At 40.8% G+C, this 12,737-nt stretch overlaps 1 protein-coding gene across 23 annotated transcripts in view; it reads left to right on the top strand.

Annotated features, from left to right (window-relative positions):
- The window catches only part of DAB1 (DAB adaptor protein 1), a 145,629-nt gene that overhangs the window by 36,309 nt on the left and 96,583 nt on the right, over nucleotides 1–12,737 (top strand). For 22 of the 23 annotated variants that reach the window (XR_014587530.1, XR_014587531.1, XR_014587532.1 and 19 more), the window contains one exon: nucleotides 5,156–5,355. Coding sequence is in view for 19 of the 23 variants with exons in the window: in XM_083846685.1 (XP_083702811.1) it covers nucleotides 5,289–5,355 (67 nt within the window). In the remaining 4 variants the exon portion in view is untranslated. Of the gene's footprint in view, nucleotides 1–2,228; nucleotides 2,401–5,155; nucleotides 5,356–12,737 lie in introns of all 23 variants that reach the window. The other variant, XM_083846690.1, reaches the window with a different exon arrangement.

Below are 12,737 nucleotides of genomic sequence, written 5' to 3'. Positions count from 1 at the left end.
TCTTTTTCAAGAATGCTATCCTCTGTACTATAAAATAGAAACTGTAGTATTCAATAGGAATCTCAGTGATTTTCCATTAAAAATGGTGATGAAGTCAGTTCATGCCTGTGAAAAATGCCTTTTTAATCCACTCAGCATTTTCTATGAGAAGGGAATTCCCAGCACTTCTGGTGAATAATTGGTGAGGTGGAGTGTCGCAGTCGCCACTACAAGGAGTGATTTCCAGGAGGAATTTCAGTAATTATTCCTGCTGTCATTGGAATACTAATAAACATCTTACTTCGGAAGTATTTTACAGGTCAGTTTTTTGGTGAGATGCTCTTCTGGTGGTAAATCAGCTGCAGTGGTGTTGTTTGCCCATCTGAGGAACGAGGTGGCATGCCTGAAAGATGCCCTGGAGATAGAGCAGTGAGGCAGATTGTGAACCACAAGGAACGTAATAAAATGGAGTACTGCCCTTAGTTGTATGAAGGTATTTTCGAAAACAGGCTTCATGTTTCCAGGAGATAAGACAAGTATTTATAACTACAACTAAACCAGTAGCAACCGTATACAAAGGACAATTAATTATTGTTATGGTTTTGATGCTAAGCAGCATTCTGATGGTCAAAGAATTAAGGGGTGGTTGTGAAGTATTGTTCTGGTATCTTTCCACAGGCATAGCATGGACAGCGTAATAAAACGCATTAATTTTCCATATACTAAGACTGAACGTGTTGTTACAGACTTTGCTTTAATGAAGTACGTACAGAGCCATCTCCCCTCGTTTGCTTTTCTTTTCCTTCTCATTTTCTCCTCTGCGTCAGTATCTTAAGCTCCCTCTTTGGCCTCGTCTTCCTCGTTTTTTGGCCCTTAGTTAGAGGCCTTGCTAACTGAAAGATTTCAGTGGGTTTTGACCTCAGTCTCTTGGGTTTCATTTGATTATTGTGGTGCCCTCCATGAACGGTTAAGGCTCTGACACCAAGGGGCTGCCCGCAGGACGTTCGCCAGCCTTGGTCATGGAGGAGCAGCAGGAAGAGCTGCAGGGGGCGGCACGGCCCCTCTCATTGGGGGGCATCAGGAGCACCCATGGCACAACGATGGGTTTTTTCCACCATCTTCGTGCAGCAGCCCCTGAGCTCATGTGCCGTCCCTGGGAAGCTCTCTGTGTTCGGTTTCTGTAGTCAGAGGCTAAGTTTATGAGTAACGTCTATCTCCCCGGGAGCCGTCCTTCATGCTTCAACTGCCCTCAGTTTTCCAGGATCACAGCACTTTCTAAATAATCCTGTTACTCGCATTTTGCCCTTTCAGTGTTTCAGGTTTTGCTTAACACAAAATCTGCACGGGGATGTTCCCTGATGGCTGATTGTGCGGGATGCTTTGGAGAAAAGAATTCCAAGGCCTCAGGGGTATGAAAGCAAGAGCTGAGGATGGCAGTATGAGGGTTTTATTTTTGTCATGGTGTGGGAGGTGCTACCCTCCTGCGAAGAACCTTCAAATCCCACTTAGGGGCTGGGGAGGACTTAAACACCTCGGGAATGCCAGGGCTTAGTTACAAATCCTTCCTGTGGCTGCTTTTCCTTTACATAAGCAGATGGAAACTGGTTGCAGGGGAGGGAACTTCTTAAGTTTTGAAGCCCTGAAGAAAATTAATAAATTAATGTATTTTGAAGCCAGAGGGGAAGCGTTGTGGTCGTGTTGTCTGACCTCCATACCTCGGGCCAGGGGAAGCTGCTTGATGATGCCTTCATGGGCTCACTCAAGCGTACTTGAAGAGCCAAATGATCTGACAAATTGTTGGAAATGTTGGTTTACAAATGAGTGGGGAGGCGGACGGAGCACGTGATGAATTTCATTGTGCATGGAAAGGTACAACTTGTGCTAATCCCGACCGCAAAGTGAATTTCCAAAACTACTTCCTCACTAAGGCTTTGGGTCTTACGCTGGTGTAGGAGTAATACAGAATGCAGGCTTAAGGCTTCTCGTGGAATTAAAAGCCAGTTAATTCCAAAATGCGCTGATTGTGTTCCTGCCGTATCCACTTAATAAGGGAATAGAAAATGTCAGTATTTTGTTAAAACGAAGAGCTCTGAATCCTCTTTAGGAAAAGCTGAGGCACGCACATAGCATTGTAGTGGCTGGAGCAGTAACGAGGCACACAGGAAGATCATTAGGAGCGGGTACGTGTAAGACGAGAGATTTTGATTTTCTTTTTAAACACAGCTAACAAAATTTTGTCTTTGGAGCAGGGAGAGAAATGTGGCAGAGCTGATCAAAGATAATAGCATCTCATTGATAAAACACGTGCCGCGGTACTTGCCACAGTTGGAAGACCGTAGTATTTAACAACGGTGACCTAGATTGGAGGAGACAATAAAAGCTGTTGCGGTGAAGAGCAGATTGACTGCCGTTCTCATCTGGGTAATAAACAACTGAAATATGGACAGTGTATGGGAGTTTACTAACGTAGCTTACATAAAGACCTATGCTTTCGGAGGAACTGTCGCTGTAGCAAATTCAGTTTGAACTGTAGCTTGATCTGACAGATGTTTATGTGCTCCTATTACAAAGATCCCTATTACTTTATTCAAGAATCTATGAGCCTGCGAGAGAATGACCTGATTAGGTTTTAAAGTAAATCAATATGTGAACCTGTCCGAAAATAGACATGCATTTATTTTTAAAAATATTACTCAGTGGGATCGCCTCGAGGGAATATAGCCTTGCTATCTCATTTAAAGCTCTCCAGAAGTCATACATTGTTATTTTAAAATATTCAGTGCCATTCAGATGCTACTATTTCAGCCATCCTGTTGGAAGAAGCTGACAACGGGAGATGAAATTCTTGATGCTTTGTACCCAAACACAGTTTTTTAAGACACTAAAACTTGCTTAACTCTTGACCCTGTGGGTATTTTATATTTCTTTTATTTTTTGTTGTAGTTTTATATATGTTGTTGTTTTATATATGTTTATATATGTTGTTTTATAAATGGACCTATTATAAATTTTTTTAAGTAGTTCCTGTTCGTGCTTCTTGCAAAGCTATTCAGTTACCCTTTGGGTAAAAATAAATCCAAGTTCTAGAAAAATAAACTGTCAATCCAGCTGTGACTTGAGAGATGCTCTAAGTAAGTGCCATTGAGCTGTAAAGACTGATGCATCCCCACTGTGCTGTAAAACCAAATATTAAATTGGGTTGCGTGCAGGGGGAGGGGACGGGGATGTGGCCTTGTGGGGGACATCTGTTCTCTGCTGTGCTTTCTCTCCCTGTTTGCTGGGGGGATTTCAAGCGTAAGTTAAGAGCAGCTCTGACGACGGGATGGTTCCCTCGCAGCACAGCAAGGGCATTCATCTCTGCTGGGTCCCAGGGTGCTGAAAGGGGAGAAGGGGGCACACTGCATCTCCCGTGGCCATGGGTCTAGTCCAAGAGCACTTCGCTGCCTGGGAGCTGTCGATTTTGGGGTCATTGCCTTCCTCTCTTTCTCTCGTTGATCAACCTCCACTTGCTTTTTCCTCTTCTATTGTTTTCTTAACTAATAAGAACGTTAATTGAAGAGCTTTTAGTTTATTCAAGCATTCCAAGAAGGTGTATTTAGCAGGCACTACAGCTTTGGTTTGTAAGTTGATTTTTTTTCCCTTCCTTCCTTTTTACTGTGCTGTACTTATTCAGGCTCCATGGAGGAGGGACAGGGAATTTTGTATTTCAGAATCAGTTCAGCAGATTTTGAAAAGCTATCTTTGAATATTCTATAATACGCATACAGATTTGAAGAGCTTATTAAAGAAAACCCCTGACACACTTCAGCAATATTAAATCACTTCAGATAGCGCATGGCAGTGTAATGTTACTGAAGCATTTTAAAATGTGAAAAGAGCCTGGATTTGAAAGTACTAGTGGCTTTGCAGCCCTTGCTGCGGAAAGTGATTTCAACTGTCCAAATTATTTCAATTTTGGAAGCATATTACTTTCTTAAATTACAGAGAGATGTCATTAGCAAATGTATTTAACTGTAGTTAATCTGTGGCCAGCTAATCAGCTGATATGCTGGGTTAATTTCTTTATTAAATGCTTATTTAATAACTGGGCACCTGTTCAGACAGCCCAGATGGACTTCCCAGTCATTGCACTAATAACTGAGAACTTTCTCACAAAAGGAAAGGACAAGAAGGTGATGCGTGCAGTGAGGGAGCAGCCTGAGAAGTGGCTTCAGAGCAGTGGGGTCCTGCCGTGAGCGGGCTGGCTGGAGCAGGCTGCTCACCCTTCGGAGCCAAAGGGGCCAGCAGTAAACCTTGGAGTAATAGTTTGTTCTTTTTGTTTCTTCAGTGCTTATTGTTTGCCTTTACAGTCCCTACATCCCCCAGCATTACAGCCTGCCTCCTTCCTGCTTCCCCAGCACACTTCTGCAGTTACTGCCGCGGCCTCGCAGCCGGCACGTTTGTGCACCTGGCCAACAAATAAATATAAGTTACGTAAAGCTGTAGCTTGTGCCCTAAACCTTACCATCTTGCCCCTCGTAAGCAGTCCCATCACATTTGAATCTCGTGGAAACTGTAAAGTTTAATTAAGTATATTTTTGAGTATATATTTTTGCAGGAAAAATTGCTGGATGGGTGTTAAGAATTACAGCTTTGTTACACAGAGGCAGATCCTTTTCTGCCTGAAACATGCACGTTATCATAAGCAAGACAAGTGGCGAAGTACCGTGTTTTCAGTATGGGTAATGAATACATTTTCATTTGTCTTTGTTGAAGTAGAAGAATGAAAACATTTGAAAGAGCATTTGAGGAGCAAAAAATCTGAATTTAAGGTCTGGCAATGTGTTTTTACCTTGTTGCATTTAAGAACTACATCCTTGCAGAGTGTTTTGGTGTTCGTGACATTGCCAACTACTTCCCAGCTTGTAATCCGTGGCCTTCAGCTGCTGGTTGAGTAGTACAGGTCTTCTGTGCATCTCTAGTCCTTGGAGACATCTCAGATATACCAAAACATCTCAAACAGGAATAGATGTGTGTGTGTGTGTGTTTCGTCACCTACAGTTGCAGGCAACAGAATCAGGGGTTCTCTGTCTGGAAACAGAGAATTTCATAGGTTTCTTCCTCAGTAACACCCCTCCCCACCCCGCCATGTTTTAAACTCAGAAAATGACTTACTTTTTGTTTGTTTCTTTCACAGCACACAAAAGGAGCGAATGAGATGAACTGTTTGGGTTATAGAATCTGAAAGGCTAAATTATTTTCTTGGAGAGACGTTCTAAATGAGCCTGACCGAGATACTGGACCTGTGTGAAGAGGACTAAGGATATAGGATGTCAACTGAGACAGAACTTCAAGTGGCTGTTAAAACCAGCACAAAGAAAGACTCCAAAAAGAAAGGTAGTGACTAATTTCTCTGTATTATTACACATTTTCTACTCTAATCAGCTATTATATCAACCACCTTTTATGCTTCTATGATTCTTCTGTTGCCTATGCAGTCAGTGAAAGTAAAATTTGTTAAGTCTAGTGGAAGTCTTGCCTGGTCAGGGAACATGGGATTTGATTCTCTGACACAATACATTATTTAGATGTATTTTAAATGTAAGAAGAAATTTCTGTATTTCCCTTCGATAATTTTTACTTCTTTGCAGTTGTTTCAGAAATGAAAACACACTTTAAAAATTACTTTTAGCAAAAGATAGCTGTTTTCTCTGTTGATAAATATTTTCTTCTAAAGGCTTTGTTTCTACTTTGTTTTGGAACTTACCAGAGCTTAAATGCACTTTCTGTTGCTGAAGATTGAATCTTGCTGACATTTTGTGAAGCTACAGAGAGCTCTTTAAATGTCTGTAGGGAGATTAACTGTAATCTAGTAAAGGAAATAGAAACAAGGAGGAGGAAAACCCAGAGAAATGAGAAGCTCTGAATAAATGCATGGCTAGATGATTTCAGATTTATAATTACAAGTTTGCATCAGATTGTAGGGCAGTTATTTGTGCAGATAAGCATGAGAAACGTAATTCTGTGAGTTGGTGTTTCCTGAATAAGAGTTCTGTTAGATTTTGGCACAGATATTTTTTCTTACATTTCTGTGGATGGTTTTTATTGCTTGTGTTTTCAAATGCTATTGAACTTGGAAACCAAAACCTTGAACTCTTGTGTTAATTTATGTTGTTCATAGTAGCTGTCCGTGGTATTTTAAACCTACAGAGATAATGAAGTTAAGATTGAAGCTGAATTTAATATATATTACTCAAACTAAAAGGAAAAGGAGTAAAACAGCAAAAAGAACCCTTAAAAACCCTTTAGACCTCCATGTGAGCTTTTCAATTCATCATTCTGTTTCTTTTTGCTCATGTATAATTTAGCCATTTCCTTCTGAGGATTTTGCATGTTTTTCTAGATGAGGATTTTGCTCATTTTTGCTCATATTTATGTGTGTGTTGCAAATGGTACTGTGTGCGTGTTGCAAATTACACTTGTGCTAGGTACCTGATGATAACCTGTTCATCTTCTGGGCACACACACCTTTTACTGTGGTCATTCTACTGACCTGGTGATTAAGTTCTTGTGATTGCTGTAGCCTTTGTATCAGAGATCTTTACATTAGGTTTTTGTAAAAGCCACAGCAATTAAGCATTTTAAGCACATATTTGGGAAGGTGGTTTAGTGTCCTTATTACTGCTCTAGGCCTAAACTCACAAGGAAGAAATGGTTCATTTAAGATAAAAAGAAGCTGTGTTTTGGAAGACCAAAATACGGGAACTTTGATGTAAATGGGAATGTGATCTGAGAGCAAAGCTCATCAAGGCAAGTAAAGAAAGTAAAGCTGGTTATACGATCAGCATTTTTGGGCAGGCAGGCAAACTCAAAAATCTCAGTTCTTTGCGATACAGATAACATCTTTTTGATGTCTGTCTTCTGTGTTTATTTCTTCTGCTGGAGGGTGATACTTCTGAAAACAGCATACAAATGTTTTAGAAACTTGCTGTTTGTTAATAAAATATTCAATATACGTCTTACAAAAACACTGTCATAAATCATAATAACTGAATGCTGCTCTGCACAAAATCTGATTCTAGCCCCCAAATGGAAATTCTGAGAATTACCTTCACGGCTGAGAAAAAGTATAAAATATGTCCAGTGGCAGTGATCAGAGCTCCCTGCAGCACGTAGAAGTAGCTGAAGAACTGGAAAGGACAGTGCGCAGCAGCAGCACATCTCCAGAATTAATCGCGTTCTGTATTGTGTGTGCATGTCCAATCTCATCCAGCCATCCAAAAGCCTCATGGTACAGTGATTGCTTTAGACAGACAAGGTATACAATTCAGACAGTGTTTGTTATTCAAATCCCATGTAGGGAAAAGTCAAAAGAAACTCGGTGTGCTCATTTACTTGCCGCCGAATTGTATATATTTGTGTATATTTCAACAAATGAGCCCTCCTCTGTATAGCAGGGATGATGGACATGTGGAAAAGCATGAAGCTTTTTCCAAGTTCATTAACAGCAAGCACTGGCAAGTAGCAAGTACTAACATGAAGTTTCTAATGTTTCTAATCAATGAGTTTGATTATTCAATGGAACTGAGTATTCCCAAGAAATTAGTCCTTGCTTTATAAAGAGAAATTTCAGTGAGTCAGGTTTCATACCTCTGCAAGAGCCACACAACCACGTCCATACAGCAGCAGGGAGGGAAGGTACTAAGTTTGATAGTAGCTTCCTGACAGAATGACTGTCCCACAGATCTGTCCCATGCTGAAGATCTAGGGTGACTGAAAGGGAATGAGGCTTACTGTAGAGTTAGAGCCTGGGACAGCGTTCCTCCTCGATCTCAGCAGAAGTCTACTGCGTAGCACCAGCTAAATCTTTAAATCTCTGCACAGCTGTATGAGGATATGCTAAGGTAGTGTTTCTTACTTGAAGTGTTGAGATAATACAAAGCTTAATTCCTAGGATTTGTTAGGTATGTGAATATAAAACATGATAAAATGTTAGGTAAATGCAAACTGCTATTGTTACTGTAAGTACAATGGGCAAAAAGGAAATGGTTATTCAGGTATGTGATCAGTACATTTGTGGTGTAGTGCCTATCGAGAGGTAAAGGCTCCCTAATACCATTAATCAAACAATTTTATAGTCTGGACAGCTTAAAGGAAAAGTCTGGAAGGAGTTGTGTGATATTTAGTGGTGGCAGAAGCACCATCCTGCTGCTGGGATGGGCTAACTCCTTGCAGCAGGGTGGGAGTGCCTGAAATTCTTTCATGGTTGCTTATAATGGCTTTTGGGTGGTATCACATAGATTGCTGCAGCAGTGGAGAATGTGCCAGATTGTGTTTGTGCCATGTATGGCCACTTAAAAGGAGAAAAAAGTTACAGCATGTGCCCTTCACTGTTTCCTCCTTCCAGAAAATGAAAATGGTGCTTGTTCTGCCGGCTTCTTCAGTAGCTGCAGGTTAGATACGTGTAAACTTCCTCGTGCAAGCTCTTAATGAATTCAACTTTTGATGTAATAATTATTTGGTGTTCATTGAGAATTTGTGACTTGCAGCACTCAAATGTATTGCTTTATATGTTGGTGGGAAACAGACACATACCCTTCCTATCTAAGAGCAAAGGCTTTTGGTGGCAGGGAAATGGTTTGATTGCTGCTGCAGGTGGAGCACATGACATTAACTCTCCTGCACAGTTACAGATTTTATAGGATCTTACTTTTAGAACAATTATCTCTTTCTGTAGTCATATGCAAAGCAATTCTCTTACAAGAGATTATTTAAAACATTTCTCATTAGGCACAATGTTTTTACAGCCACAGGCTTTACCGTCCTTCATGTAACTTTGGTCTCTCTCTCTGTTATCACCAGAGCTGGTTGGTAAGACAATGTTGTTTGATTGTTATGAGAGTTACTGGAAGGATTATCACTGAAGTTAGAACAAAAACTTATATATGAAATCCTCTCACCTGTTTAAGTAAAATCGGGCTGCAAAACTCCAATGTGTACTGTAGGTAAGTTCAATACTAACATGATAACATCAAATTGTAATTTCTAATGTTAATGTTATCACCATGGATAATCTTAAAAATAGGCTGTTAAAAGCCAAGTACTAATTTGGCCTCTTATTCAGCCAGTATTGATCTGATGGATAAATACTGCAGAGTTGGATGGGATGTTCTAGAAAAGGGACCTGGTCATGCTCCCAGCACACAGTAGGAATTTGAACTGACTTGAAGAGGTGAGCCAAGATGCTGCTTTCCTTCTGAATTGTTGCTTTGTACTCCTCGTACTGTCAAGGTGCTCAACAACCGAGGAGCCATGTTTCACTGTGACCTCCACAGCCCTCCTTTCTACACTTCACGCCACCTTATGAGCTTACAGCGCCGTAGCTGTTACTAGAGGAGACTGTATTTCTGCAGCCCTGACCTCCAGCACTAATCTTTGTGCCACTCATCTGATATCTCCCAGTAACTCCGTGTTGTTACTCCTGTTTGTGAGAACTTGCTCAAAGTCTAAAAGTTTCCCTGAAGAGTTATCCGACTGTTTTGTAGAATAGAATCACACAAAATTCTCAGGAGCTCTGTTCTAGGACTTCCTTGGTGGTTTTTTTGTGTGTGTGATTTTGCCAAAAATCATGGGTTCTTTAAGAACACTGTAGAGAATTAATTACAAATACACTTCACATTAATTACAAATAACATTGTTAAAGGCTGGTTGTTTTCCACTTGTTTATGTCGTCTGGTTCATTGAGAGGTGAATAAACTTTACATGTTTGTAGCATTTAAGATAGGAAATCGGAAGTTTTTATTAGCCAGAGCTGTTAGAAACATAAACCGTTATTGCCTTCTAGTACATGAGGGTGGGGAAAGTCATTTTATAAACATGTATGGATTAATGAATCAAATTGAAAACAGATTTCTTTAAGCCTATTGGAATTAAAATTGATTTAGAAACCTCCTTGGGGGAAATGTGCTGCATTGGTGGTGGATCCACACTGATCCACCTTGGAAAATCCCCTCTTTTAAAATCTAACAAGAAAACTGAAATGAAAGGTTTGTAAAGAAGCGAGCCAGGCTATCAAATTTGAATGCAGATCTGCTTCAGCTTGTGGGAAGCCAGGAAGCTTTTCTAGGGATTTGATTTCTTCCTCTTGCACTTAAATTCTGTAATTATTCTATTTGAGGCTTAGGGTTTATTTATTTATTTGCGAAATCAACTCTTGTCAATCCCCTACACGGAGTCTGTTTTAAGACTTGATTCAATTTCCAAACTGGCAGGGACTTCTGAAAACAGAAGCAAGACAGGGAAAATAACTCGGGCATCTTGACAATCATCCTAACAATCTTTGATGCTAAGGATCCCTGTGGGCAAAATTCCTTTATTTAATAGGCTTCCACTGCAGTGCATGGGAAGCACGTGGTGTCCGGCAACAGATTTCGCAGGAGGCGTGCCGCTGAGCAGGGGATTACCTTAACCAGCCCGTAAAATGTGAAAGCTAGAGGGGCTGTGATGCGCTGTGGCTCTACCAGAGCTAGGTGCCTTCTTCCAGCCAGGACTCAGGCACCTTTGTTTTAACTGGATGAAAAGGCAAGTTCCACAGCGGTGCTTCAGGAGGGAAAGAGCGAGTGGACTTTGCTCAGGGCACTTCCCAAACCAGGTGGGGAATCGCCCTGCTTGCCCCAGGAGGAACAGAGGGTGCTGCCTGCCAGTGCTTTCTTGGTGCTGGCAGATGCGGATTTGGACCTCTCGGGATCAGGATTGCAAAGAGCATAAGCATCCTACTTTGTGTGTGCCCGCTAATTAAAAGGAGTGCCATGGCTCCAGGACCGCTCACGTGTGTCAGATTGGGCCGCTGGCAGATCACATCTATTTCCTGGGTCTTTTAAAAACTAATGAGGGTCTGGAGTCTATCTAACCATCTAAAGGAAGCCCTTTATATTCCCAGAAGCTAAACTGTAGTCACACTAAGATCAAACAGGAGGTTTCTAGTTCGTTTAGGAGCCTCTGGGGATAAGCAGCCCTTAAACAAGGTTATGTTTTGTCATTATCAGTTTTGATCATAGGTGCCTAATGCAGCCCAAGTCCTGCTTCGGGTTTCTTAGACCTCATTCAAATCTTATCTTTAGCCTGATCACTACTGAATTTGAGAGCAGGGTGAAGGTTTCTGGTTGACATGAAAGTTAGGATTTTGCTGATACACAGAAATCAGTTTCTGCAGCTTCATCTCCAGGTTAGAACTTCAGTTTAAATGAGTAAGTGTTATGACCAATGACAGTTGGTTTTTCCCCCATGTTACAATCAGCTAACAACTATTAAAGCATCATTGCTGTAATGAGGTATTCCAAGTTGTCAGATTTGTCTTAGGTTCATTTGTGTTTCTGATCACCTATCTAAGATTCGTGGAATACAGCAGAATTCACATTTGATGTAAAGAATAATGTAAGAGGAGCACAGTCAGGAGCTTGTTTCATTGACGGGGAGTGGATTTGCTTTGTTTCCTTGCAGTAGCTATATGAGTTCTTCAATAAATTATAGATCAAGTAACAGCAACATTAATTGATATACTAATTGAGTCCACATGCCTGCCTTTAACAAATCTCTTTTGTGAAGTGGTTACTGACAATATTAATTGCACATCTTTTGAGTCTTGTTACAAGTTATGAATTCATTCTCAAGTTGAAAGAGGGTGGGAAAATCATTAATTTTGACATTGTGTAGTTGTAATTAACAAGAGTTATCCAATAACCTATCATAAATTAGAGAGCTCATGAATTATATTTTAAATACCGCATTCAACCAAAGGGGGTCCATGGTTGTGTTAATTGAAACGTTCTTAGAGGGAGATGGATGTTGTCTCTTGCTGCAGTTAAAATGTTTACTGTTATTTTTAATTGAGAGACAGGTCTGCCTAAATGGAGGTTGGAGATCTGTTACTCTGCTGTTCCTAAGTGGAGGAATCAATAATCTGTTGAGTGCAAGAATAACATTTCCTGAGAGCTCCCGTTCCATTATCATTTCTCAATATTTTAACAGTCGTCAAAGCATTTCAGTTGAAACCAGTAATTAGGAGCTTAGCGCAGCGCGTGTTCCACGGAGGATTTGACTCATGAAACAGTCATTAAACATAGGTAGGTGTTACTGTGCTCCAAGGCTGTCTGTACGGTAGGAAATCTGCTGCTGGCAGTGAGCATCACCCACAAATCCAGTTCAGCCAGCGCTGTACATCACTTCTGGCTTCGTCCACTGCACCGTTAGGGTATGTCCGACGTGTGGTTGAAATACAACAGGTGCTGGGGCTAGTCAGGGGGTAGCACTTCTGCATTTGCAATCACTGAAAAGACTCCAAGAGAAGCTTGTGTTAGGACCTCTGTGAATGAGAAGTGTTATTGGTAGGGTTCAGGGAGGAAAATTATATCATGATGAATGCAACGGAGGAGGAATGACTTGATTCACCCAGACTAGTAGCTAAAATGCCTCTAGAGGTTTGGATTAGTAAAAGTCTTCTAATATTGCTCACACAGAAGTACTCTACAGGGACACCTATGCTGCTGCTGATAATGCTTTTATATAATTATTTGTGCAAAAATATTTGCCTAATAAATACCAATGAATGACATTTCTGTCAGTGTGTTGCATTACATGTATTTGAACGTTTCTACTTTTCTTGAAGACTGTGCCTTTTCCATTGTTAGTACGGGAAGTTCTGCAAGCAATAATAAAATAAGTCAAAGTGTGCCTCTGTAAAATACAGGTTAGAGAATCAGGCATCTGCTGCAATGCTAACT

This window comes from Anser anser (assembly GCF_964211835.1).
Source record: "Anser anser genome assembly, chromosome: 8".
Taxonomy (NCBI): Eukaryota; Metazoa; Chordata; class Aves; order Anseriformes; family Anatidae; genus Anser; species Anser anser.
Note: the sequence above shows the minus strand (reverse complement) of the source record. Positions and strands in the feature narration are given on the sequence as shown.